This window comes from Bidens hawaiensis, unplaced genomic scaffold (assembly GCF_021521415.1).
Source record: "Bidens hawaiensis isolate Kalapana, Puna unplaced genomic scaffold, B.hawaiensis_p1.1 tig00068585_1, whole genome shotgun sequence".
Classification (NCBI taxonomy): domain Eukaryota; kingdom Viridiplantae; phylum Streptophyta; class Magnoliopsida; order Asterales; family Asteraceae; genus Bidens; species Bidens hawaiensis.
In genome coordinates, this window is record NW_027502111.1 from 26,078 (window position 1) to 38,306 (window position 12,229).

At 36.5% G+C, this 12,229-nt stretch overlaps 1 protein-coding gene across 1 annotated transcript; it reads right to left on the reverse strand.

Moving 5' to 3' along the window:
• Positions 1-2,578: 2,578 nt before the first annotated feature.
• Positions 2,579-5,418, reverse strand: LOC143605194 (uncharacterized). Its single transcript, XM_077081404.1, has 5 exons — positions 4,453-5,418; positions 4,116-4,364; positions 3,894-4,025; positions 3,723-3,816; positions 2,579-3,628 (listed from the first exon to the last, which is right to left on the reverse strand). Exons 1-5 carry the CDS (start codon positions 5,416-5,418, stop codon positions 3,159-3,161), a joined length of 1,911 nt encoding a protein of 636 aa, XP_076937519.1. The 3' UTR covers positions 2,579-3,158.
• Positions 5,419-12,229: the final 6,811 nt, after the last annotated feature.

Here is a 12,229-nt window from a genome sequence, read left to right on the forward strand (position 1 = left end):
AGGTTTGTAAAAGAGCCAAACCCGAGGCAAGATAAGCTTGTACGTTTGACTCGTTTAAATTCGTCTCGTCGTGATTCTGATTTCTTACCAATATCGATGAACAAAAAGTTTGTATTTGTGTCGTTAATCGAATTTTCCATATAATCGTGTTGATGTGATCCTATCATTGATTGAATTTTGTGAGTCTTACACGTCTGATAAATATTTGATCCTTTGGTTTTTTAATGATTAATTTATTTGTTGTTTCTTAGTTCTTGATTCCTGCAAACAATGGGTGCGCACAGTATGTTCAGACTGAACCAAAATTAAATTATAAATACGGAATGGCAAACATCTTATTATTGCAGCTTTGTGAATAAAAGTAAAATACAGTATTACCCCTCAAGATCTTTTGCTTATATAGTCACATAAAAACATTTTGGTAATTTTTCCATTGCATATTTATCATGATACTCTATGAATTCTTCTGCTGCATGCTATCCTAATTCTTTGTAGTGTGAGACAGTAAGAGAGAGTTTAAGTAATTTACTGACGTGTGTCGTCTATGAAGTAAAGTTATTCTGTGTTGGTGAGCGAAAAAGTGCAGTTTACATATGCCTAGTGAGATCTACGCCCATCCACAAGACGAAGGGTGACAGGTTATGTTTATTTGCACTTGCACTTGCACTTGCACATAGATAAGATGTTGTACCCAGGGCCGGCTTCGAAAAGACGAAAAAAATTTTGGGCCAAATGCGAACTTTTTTGGGGGCCTAAAGTAAAAGAAACATTTTGTTGGTTTTAAACAATTTAATTATAAATGGGCTTATTTGATTATAATTTAAGTTGTGTAAAAAATTTTTGTATAAAATAAGCTTAAAATTGTCCCAAATAAGACTAGAACCTACAACCTTTTGGTTAGATGTCATACCCCTTTACCATTAGACCAAGCTAGTGGTTATGTAATTGTGTTGAAACATTGATTATACACACGTTTTTGATAAAAATACATACTCTCTCCGTCCCATTATAAGTGTCCTAATTTGACTTTTCAAGTCTTTCTTTTGCAAACTTGACCGTAAATATTTTTGTTCGTGTCATATAATACTTGATGAAAATTATATCAATGTAAAATACATTTAAAACCCAATCCATTCATATATTTTACATCAAGTATTATATAACACAACCAAAAATATAGTCGGTCAAAGTTAAAGAAGAAATACTTGAAAAATCAAACTATGACACTTATAATGGGACGGGGGGAGTATAATTTTTTTAAAAAAAAAATAAAAAAATTCGGGCCTAGCGAGGTGTCGGGCCTGTGGTCGTCAACTACCCTGCCATGCCTCTAAGACGGCCCTGGTTGTACCGGAAGCAATCAACTGTGTAGTGTATAAGTGGCTAGAGTGGGTGAATGAGTATTTTTTATATATGCCATTTACTAGAGACACCACGGGGTTTTACTAAAAAACCCCTCAATATGCCCCATATATAACTATACGGGGCATATTGAAGGGTTTTAGTAAAACCTCACCAACTTTTGTCTTATTATGTTTTTTATTTTAATTTTTTTATGTTTTTCATTTTTCTTTTTATGTTTTAAGTTTTAGTTTTATGTTTTAAAACGTTTCAAAACTTCAACGTGCGTCAAAAACCCCCAAATATCTATCTGATCTGATCTAGGGCTTGTTCTGAAACCCTAATCATAATCAAATTCAATCAATCAATCCGACCAAATTGAACAACAAATGGAGAATTCAAGCATCATATCCTACGAAAAGCTCGAAGGACTGGCCAGTTGGGTTGGCAGCAACGTGGCATCAGCCTTCTTCGCATCTCTGGATCGTTTCTCCTGCGTCAACGTTACCACCTCCGATTCCGACGACGAGAACGAAATTGAAGAAGAAGCCAAGGATCACCCCCTCATATTATCCAATCTCCCCGCTTCCGATAGCTCCGAACACGCTCGCACCTCCGTCGAAGCCCTCCCGGTGTAATTCGGTCTCATTTGGTGATTCCTATTTCTAATTTTCATATAATTGTGAATGTGTGATCCTGTTTGATCTTAGACGTGTTTGAATTTGTTTACGTCGATTACTAGTTGATCGTCCGGATGTTGAATACTTTATAGGTTCTTCGTATGTTTTTTAGAACTTGGATTAACACATTCATTGGGGACTTGCAGAACTGGGAAATAACAAATAACATTTTTAGCTGTTAAAAGATTTGGGCTTATTTGCAAATCCTAATTTGGTTTCTTTTAATTGGTTAAACTTATATAAAAAGAATTGATTTAGTACATTTTTTATGAAACACGTTTTCGGATTTTTTTATATAAAATCAATGGGTTTTAATTGTTAAAAAAAATAATGGGTTCGTTTGAAAGTCTCGTTGTGCGTTTTATATAAAACACGCAAAACAATAGTGTCGGGTGAAACTGACACCACGTAAGTGCCTAGGCCAACACATTTGCTAAAAGGTAGATATTTATCGGCCCATGAACCAATGCTGTAATTCATGCAAATCTGATTCAGATTTTAGAAACCCCATTAATGGAGCAACCTTGGGTTCGGGTTCACCTGATATGATAACCCGAAGGAAGTAATTGTTTGAATCTAGGGTTTTTGAGAGTGCTGATATTTAGCCAAAATTATAAAATACAGTTGAACGAAAAGAAAAGAAAAATATATACTAGTTATGTACATTGGACCTACACTGCATTATCTTACTCACAGCTGCTGCAAGATAAGGCATCAAAATACAGAATGCCAATCATCTTTTATTGCAGCTTTGTTACCAAAGTAAAAGACAATACTACCCTTCAAGATCTTTTACTCATCAGGACCAAAAGCCACATAAAACACATTTGCCCCCCATTTACCTTGTGCCCCACCTGCAGCTCAATCATTCATTACTGCCACCTTTAAAAAGTCACTCACAACCACCAGCTTCCCATTTTAACGAGCCGGTCCCACCGGGCGCACTGTTTTAAGACATAACAGGCCCATTGGCAGAGAGAACTCCATTTCCACCCGGGGCCGAACACATAATTTCCTTGAATAAGTAATTCATAGGATCCCCAATCAAATATGGCAGCTTTGTCTGTACCACATGATTAGACTGATGGTCCTGTCTGGTTATCTTTTCATTCCATAATAACCACTTTCTTGATTGATTCAGACGGTTGCCGGTAGCCCATAGTTTAGAAACGATCTGATCCGTCCGTCCCATCCAGCTGTAACAATCACCATTCCCCATGTGTGACAGTTATCCGAGTTCTCGCTAGAAGATCTAAAAAACTTGTATTTAGATTTGCTTAACGGGCTGGAAGAAGATGGAAGCTTTTCTTCAGGCCAAGTTGCAGAAGCTTTTGCGGCCGATTCTAGGAAAAATTCTTGACCCAGAGAGAAGTAACTAGGTGGTAACGGGCTTGTTCGGCCCGACCATGGTAATGCTACTGATGCTCCAGCATAGAACCACTCACAAGATCTTACCGTCTTGTGTTTGAAAAATGAAGTCTTGTTTTGATTATTATTCTTATTATCGCAGTCCCATACATATACATTAGAATCCTCACTTGCTGATATTATATGCCTCCCGTTTGATGTAAACGATGCACAAAAGGGATTTCCAGCGTTTCTTTGCCCTGGAGTTTAGAAAATTTAAGAATTTAGAACGATTTCGGTTGAAAACGGTTATGATTTTATATACCAAATGGCTGTTAAGACTTAAGACCATACCTCTAAATTTTCCAATCACATTGGGGCCATGGAGGATTCTGACATGTGAATCAGCACAAGTGACCATAACTTTGCTTGAATCTTGAGGACAAAACTATAGATTACAGACCCGAAATCAGATAAAGATTTCTAAACAAGTAAATGTTTATAACTTTGAAACAATGAACATACCTGAAATCCGATTATCCTCTTGCAAAGCGTCTTCTTATTACTATTTAACGAAACCGAAGCTTCTAGTTGGAACCGGTTTCCTGAGACACTAAAGAAACTGCAACAGCCCGTCATGGACCCGATAACGCCACCCTGAAATAAGAAATCGTAGGTTTTTCAATAACCCGCGCGTGTTTAAAAATGGTGTTTAAAATGAATGAACATCATGAACAAAAGTCAAACCTTTCCATCTGGACTGTAAGCCACAGCAGTGACTATTTCTCTTATGTCCATCCAGTCAACAACTTGAGAACGCGAAACCGACCAGATTCTAACTTTTCCATCAATCGAGCCACTTATGAAATAATTTTCATTCGCCGGGTGGAACTGAACACACGTCACATAATTGCTATGTGGGAAAGTTTTAATACAAGCGTCATTTCCAACTTTCCATAGCCGAACGGTTTCATCAACCGATGATGACAAAAGAAACTGCACCAACAGAAACAATATCCCATGATCAATTTCAGTCACATGCGTCAAGAATTATGGTATCACAATAAGTATATAATTTACTTACATTATCTTTTGACCATGAGAGATAAAGAACATCTCCTTTGTGCCCGTAGAACTCGTGAACGGGTTTTTCAAGTATTCTAAACACTTTAGGAGGGAAGATAACACAAGCTGAATTTTTGGTCTTTTTTAAGGTTTTTACCATGCTAATCTTTTGTTTATTAGCAGCTAATGGTGCTAATTCTGAAAGATTATTCACAGTGAAGTATAAACAAGACGGGTCGACATCTGGGACGTCTTTTTCATCCAATCTCTCATCTTCAACTACTTGCCAAACCCGAACAACCGCATCTTCACCCGCACTTGCCAAATACCGCCCGTCAAGACTAAATTTCATGGTCAAAATCGAACCTTTGTGAGCTTGGATATCTTGGCCGACAAACATAGCCGATAATTCTTTCAATTTCTTGTTACTTTGATGAACTTTAACTCTTTGAACCTTTTCAACAACACGTGATTTAACCCGTTTTTGAACAGGCTTACTCGCCATTGACCGTAAACTACACAGCAGTTGACTTTTCACTCTGCTCATTGTTCTTGACATGGGGTTACCAACCTTAATGTTTCTATCTACAACTTTCTGAACCATTGGAGCTGGTTTGACCTCTGCTGACTTTCCTTCATCTTCTTCTTCACCATTAGAATCCTGAATTCTTAAAGAACCCGAACCCGAACCCGAACACGAACAAGAAGAAGAAGAATCTTCTTCTTGTTCTTCTTTGTCAGCAGTTCTCAACACAGCTCCACTTGTCTGCTCAACCCTGCTATCAAATTCTTCAACATCTTGATTATCTTCAGAGCTCAATCCCATAAACTTAAGAAAAGTGTTCTTCCTGTGATGAACACTTTCAGGAGCCATAGCCCAAACATCATACTGAAAACCATTCGGGACCACATCATCATCATCCGACCCGATACTATCTCTTGCATCGAAAAAGCGATACTCATCCTCCTCACACAAACTCCCCATAACTCTTTAAACTTAAAAGCTTAACCCATGAAAAAGAAAAAAATGAAGCCTTTTAAGCCCCCAGACAACGTGGATTATTAAATAATGATTTTCATTAATATTCCTTGTGCAATGAAGATACCTACCAAATAATTTAAAAAAGGTGGAAAGTTTATTAGATATCACAGCAACCCAGATCAGTAAAGGCAATAATATATATTCTCCAACAGCTAATTGAAAGAGTTATGAATAAAATAATAATGTAAATGGATGTCGTGGATCCACCAGATCCAATGCCCCGTGAATGCATTGATAAACGGAACCTGGTCGACGATTGGATAGATGACGACAGTGATTACATAATAATAATAATAATATTAAAACAAGAATTACCATTGAAGCAAATGAAGGAAGAAACCGTGTGCAAACAAACGTTGGAATCAAGAAAGATTTGATGGGTTGAAATTGAAAACGTTATTATTGTTACCTTTGAGGAGGAGGAGGTTAAATTTGGAATTGGAGAAGATGAAGGAATGAATAGATTATAGATGGAGCTAGAAACGACAAGTGTAAAATAAATGTTATTGTTACTACCCTCCATTGTTAGTTGTTATTGTTTGTTTCTCTCTCTTTCATTACTTTTCTGTCTTCTTCAGTTTTTGATTAATTGGGGACAATCAAAACAACCTTCCTACCATACCATAGCCTTTTTACTTTTTACTTCTCACTTTCAAATTCAATTTTTATTTTTTTTATATATGTTATCTTGTAGATTGTTATCTTGAAATCGTATCATTCGGGATGTTTGTCAAGATGTTAATTGAGACTTGTGCGGATAAAACTTACGAATGAGTCAACTTTCGTGCCCACGGGTTAATTGGGACGTAAGTTTTATTTGCACAAGTCTCAATTAAAGTGGGATATAATTTGAGCTTCCAAGTCTTACGAGGCATGTTTAAAAGTTAAACTCGTATTGTTGTTGACTCGAGTCCAAATTAATTTTAGTTTGGTTAGACCTTGCTTGTTGAACATTCTTACATTGTGTCTCTCTTATTTTAAGTAAGGAAAATCATTAAAAATAACTGCTTAGTGCCATTGTTTATATCATCGGGACCACGTTTTTTGATCTATATCATTTCACCACATATATCGTGAAAAGTATATCGAGATCATACTTTCTTCGAGATGGTATGCATGACGTCAAAAATATATAACAAAATGGTCATTCGAATCACATCATATGTCACAATTTTAAATATTTCATGATTTACATAAATTTGCATAAGATGTTGCATCGGAAGCAATTAACCATGCGATGAATAATTGTCATGGTTAATGAGTACTTTTTATATCTTGTAAAACCTTACTGAAATTTATAACCTAGGTTGTGATATATAAGTAAAAGAAGAAAGAGATAGAAATGCATCACGATATAAACACAATGATGCATGTTAATGAATCTTCTCGTGTCATAATAATATGAAACGGGTGCCAAAGTTTTCACACTATTTAAGGTAGTCTTCATCTTTGTACAACCGCTACAAAGTGAATGAATGTTTGAGCTGTTTCTTTCATGCTTTTCATATTTTGTTGCCAGTGATCCTGAAATACGAATTTGATTGTGTATAATCACTCAAGAATATATTGATACTATGTATTTTATGTTTCAAAAGGAGAATCAAAGTAGATAGATTTTAAATACACATTTACATTTGAGAGAGGTCACTGAAGCTCTTTAAGGCATGATGACGTGGGCATCCTTACCCACCTACAAGCTTAATAGTAGAGAAACAGCTTACCAACAGTGAAGCTTAGGAATAAAAGAGCAGCAATCATAAGCTGTCAGATGAGAAAGCTTTACAATTGCCCAGCAAGTTTCCTAAGTTGACTAGGAAGCTCATGCTACAATAAATTTAGAAAAATTCATATCTGTTCAAAAGCTGACACTTGCCATAAAGCAAAAACAACTACAAGACAAAACAAAAGCTGAGCGCAAAGAGAGCTAATTTTTTCTACTTAAGAAGCTTCAGCTTCCCCGAAAAAACTTCTAAACTGCCTATAAATAGAACACTTCACTAAAGATATTATTCATTCTAACTCACTCTATTCTCTCTAAAACTCTCTCTTCATACTCCTACAATCTCTTAATATTATATCACCGATTCTCACACCGGAGGTTGATCATAGGAGGCCACCTCCTACGGTGAGACTAACCAGTCGTGTTTTCTTTGATTCTTAGCAGGTTAGGAGCTTCGATAGGATTATGCTCTTGAACCGCCATACTCTCTTTGTGTGCTATATTCGTTGTAGCAACAAGTGTCACCCACCATAGGGTTAGCGCTACTTAGAACAACAATTCTGGTAGTCTTAGCTTCGTTGTTCTCAAGTATTATCTATCTATGGCTGAAAAGAGTGATCCTAATCAAGGCAAACCTACGAACAATAATATACCGGAAAATGACTCCTCGCCGGGGGAAAACGTTGGCTGTAATTCGCCAGAAATGAGCAGACCCTTGTCATGTCATCACAATCCTTTGAATTTCAGACACCACCCTCGTCTAGAAGTGGAACATTCTCCCCAATGAGTGATTTTCTCCTTCCGATGGAAAGAATAGATATGACGTCGGAGGGTGTTAAACGGAAATTCCTTAAGCTCAAGGAGCTGATGAACAATTATGCTCAAGAAGAGCAAGCTAAGGGGCTAAGGATAAGGTGTGATTATGACGAAGAACCCGAGGTCACACTTTCCCTTACACCTCGTCCATTAAGCGCGAGCATACCTTCTCCATCAAGAAGAAACGCTCAAGGACCTAGCAGCTTGCAAATAGGAGAATATGAAAATACAAGGTCTCCTCAGGAAATGGTAAGCCTCACAGCTTCACCCGTAACCTTTAATGGAACGGGAGAATTCACTATGGAACAGCTTTTTCAAAGCTCACCTGCTGTAGTACCTCCCCCAACAAGCACCTCCATGGCAGAAACTTTAATGTCATTACCTATGGCCAGAAGCATGATAACAACACCTATGGTATAAGCTACATGCCTCAAGCCTACCTACAACCAGGTCTCATGCTGCCTGGTATGACATACCCTCATATGGACGCCTTGATGATGTCCCAATATGGCCAACCATGGCTTGGAAGCTTACAACGGCAAGCTTATCAAGGCTTCCCAGCCATAAGCCATCCCGTGGTGACCCAAGCTCCAAGCATCATCGCCACTAATGCAGGCGACTTGACACACTTAAGAACCTTACCAACCTTGCAAGCCGTCAACTTTGTTGTGCTTCTCCGAACATATAGCAAACTTTGTATTCCAAACAAAATCAAGATGCCGACTAACGTTAAGACCTATGATCGAATGGAAGATCCCGAAGATCATCTTCAGATCTTCATAGGAGCAGCCACCGTAGAAATATGGAACAACGCGGAGTGTTGTCACATGTTCATGCAAGCTTTGGTAGGACTTGCCAGACTTTGATTTAACACCCTTCCGTCAAGAAGCACAGCTTCCTTTGATGACTTATATCAAAGCTTCCTGACCAACTTTACTCAGCAAAGAAGGTGCACCAAAGATGCGGTTGTCCTACACAAAATCAGGCAAAAATAACATGAAGATCTTAGAGTCTTCATGGATAGATATAAGAAAGAATACTTGAATTATAATGGTGCTTTTGAAAAGATGCATGTTTCCGGCTACATGAACACCATAAAGGCCAAGAAGCTGGTAAGAAGGTTTAACGAGAACATTCTTCAAACCATAAAAGAAGCTTTCGAAAGAACGGAAGTTTACCTTCGGGCGGGGGGGGGGGGGGAGGAAGTCTTAGACAACCAAGAAACAAGAAAACGTGTAACAATTCGGGTTTTCTCATTTTATTTTGTAACCGTTACCCAACCCGTTTCTTTGTTTGGGTTATTCTATCAATAAATAAGCACAATTATCGAGTTATTTAATTATTATAATATTATTCTTTAAATATTTATTTATTATATATAAAATAACTTTCCAGATATTACAAATTTCAACCCTAAACTAAACTATTACCCATTATTGTTTCCCTCTTCATTCTTCAAGGACCTAATTGCAAATTATTTTTAATATAATATCTTAACCCATTAACCCGTCAGGTATATCCAACACCTGTGACCCAAATCGCGAACCCGTATACCCAACTCCTTAGCTAGCACCTTAATTCTCGTCATTAACATGGAAATTGAATCAAGGATCTCGTAAATCATTCCAATATCGGCCTACCGACACTCGTTAATATGTTAATCGATCAAAAATTGATATGTATTGTGATGTACATAGAAATATACATCTTTTCAGCATCAAATAATTTCTACAAACTGCAATTTCTATCTAATAACATAGCATAAAAGGCTACTTATCATAATAAAACGTAATTTCAGGTGAAACCAAACCTCAAACGAAGAAACAAGCAAAAAGACGAAGAAAAACAGAAGAAAACACAAGAAAACAAAGAAACACGCCCCCATGTCTCAAGAAACACGCCCCCATGCTTATGGAACAAGAAAAGACAAAATCTGAGAACAAAAGCACGGGGCCGTGCTCAGCATGCACGGGGCCATGGACGGGAATGCAGAAAAGACAAAGAAGAATTGAGCACATGTCACTAAAAAGCACGGGACCGTGCCTGCTAACCACGGGGCCATTGCCAGCTCACACAAAAGACAAAACAAATCTGGCACATGTCATAAAAATACACGGGGTCGTGCTCATCAAGAACGGGGCCGTGCCTCACCATCCAGATGCCTATAAATAGTGGCTCATGTTTCATTCATCAAGTGTGCCTTGAAAATATTTCTATCCGATTCTCTCTTATAAAAACACACACTAACACTCACCTTGAAGATCTAGTGAAGAGTTTAAAGGTTTGGAGGTCATCACCACTAATCCTCATCATCAACCATCATCCCCATCATTAAGAAGAAGGATTCATCTACATTGGGTTAGATTGTTCCAAGTTTAATCATGTATTTGTTATTATCAATCATCTTAATGTTAATCATAATACTCATTATGAGCTAAACTCCTTTTACCATCTAAAATCTATGAAGAAGCTTTGTTTTACTTGATAATTAATCAAGACATGTGATGTAGTCTAGTTAAGTACATGGTTATATTACAATTATCTTTTGATGAGAAATGTTTCACCATCTTAAATCACCAATTCAAAGTTGGTGGTTGTCAATCTCTTTGGCAATCGTTCATGATCGATTCATGTTCTTGAAAGATAGAAATACTTTGATACATTATCGAAACATGGATCCTTATATTGTAATTAGAAATGATGAGATATAAGTTATGGTGTATTTTTCTAAACCTTGGTAATCCGAAAATGGCTTTGCTTAGGATATCAAATTAGCTAAAGAAACCATATGTTAATGGAATGTGTAATCATAACCTACGTAAATCAACCAAGGGGAGGTTGTGTGATGAACTAAAATCACCCGAAGTTGTTAGAATTGGTATTCGAGAAATTGAAGTCAATACTAATCTTTCTACTTAACGAAACTAGTTGCCAACTTAAATTGACATCATTGAGATGGTATGACATTAGGAAAGGGTGGACTTTAAAATGCGCATATCATCTCCTTAGTGCCAAAGATGCTCACTTTGGGTTAAGGAGTTATCTATCATATATTGCTACGGTAAGTTTATCACATGTCTACATATTAATTATCAATGCTAAAATATAGTGGATTCTTGATCTTAGATGGTAACCTTCGTATAATTGAACAACTCGTTTAGAATTTCTTATCTTGGTCACCTATATATTTATATATATAATTATTTATATTTTATAAAAATTCAAAAATTAACCTCAAAATGATTAAAACCTCCGATTGAAGTAAAACAACGATTTATTATTAGAAACCTTTGTGTCCACGGATCGATACTTGGTTCTTACCAATACTATTCTACATATACGATAGGTACACTTGCCTATTTTGTATGTGTTTAGTCTTTGTAGGAATCACTTTTATAAATTTAAAACACGATCTTGTGCAAAAGCTAAATATCCAATCTATCATATTTTATACAAGCTACACAGCACGCATCATATTGCTTAATTTATCAAGCCGACACAACTCGTTAACCAATATACAATATGTCACACCCCGACCAAAGTCGGCGGAACACTATGACATTATTAAAGTGACAATATTTAATCAACTTGTTTATTCCATTCAATAATCACAAATACAACTTGTTCAAGATGAAATACAAACAATTTCATATAATCATAAATTCATTAAAGTATCCTAAAGGTATGATCTAAGTGATGAGTCTTCAATCTTCACGAGCAACCTAAGAGTAAACTTGTAAAATGTGTAAAAATAGATTTGATATCAATACACTAGTTTGACATATGTATACAATGAGGTAAAAATCACAATTCACATGTGTATATAGAATAATGAAACAACCATTGTAAATGTAGAGTAAATAATTGTGGCTTCTTTCTATTTGGTAACAACAAAATACTCGGAGAATGATGTCATATTCTACTAGCACAAGGCTAAAGTAGTTAGGTATGTGTATGATCATACTTATTGAAGCTCAACAACAACATAAAAATAAACACTCGTGCACATAATCAATTTGAGGCATAAACAAAGATCGAGAAAATATTCGTAATAACACATAATGTTGAATTGTGGATTTGATAATTAGATCATAAAACAAGTAGGTTGAATATGGTACGCATGCCACCCCCAAAAGTATAAAAGCGTAAAAAGGGGGAGTGTGATTACTCATATAGAATATGTAACTTGAAGGATTAGCTTGCGATAAAACGGAAAGG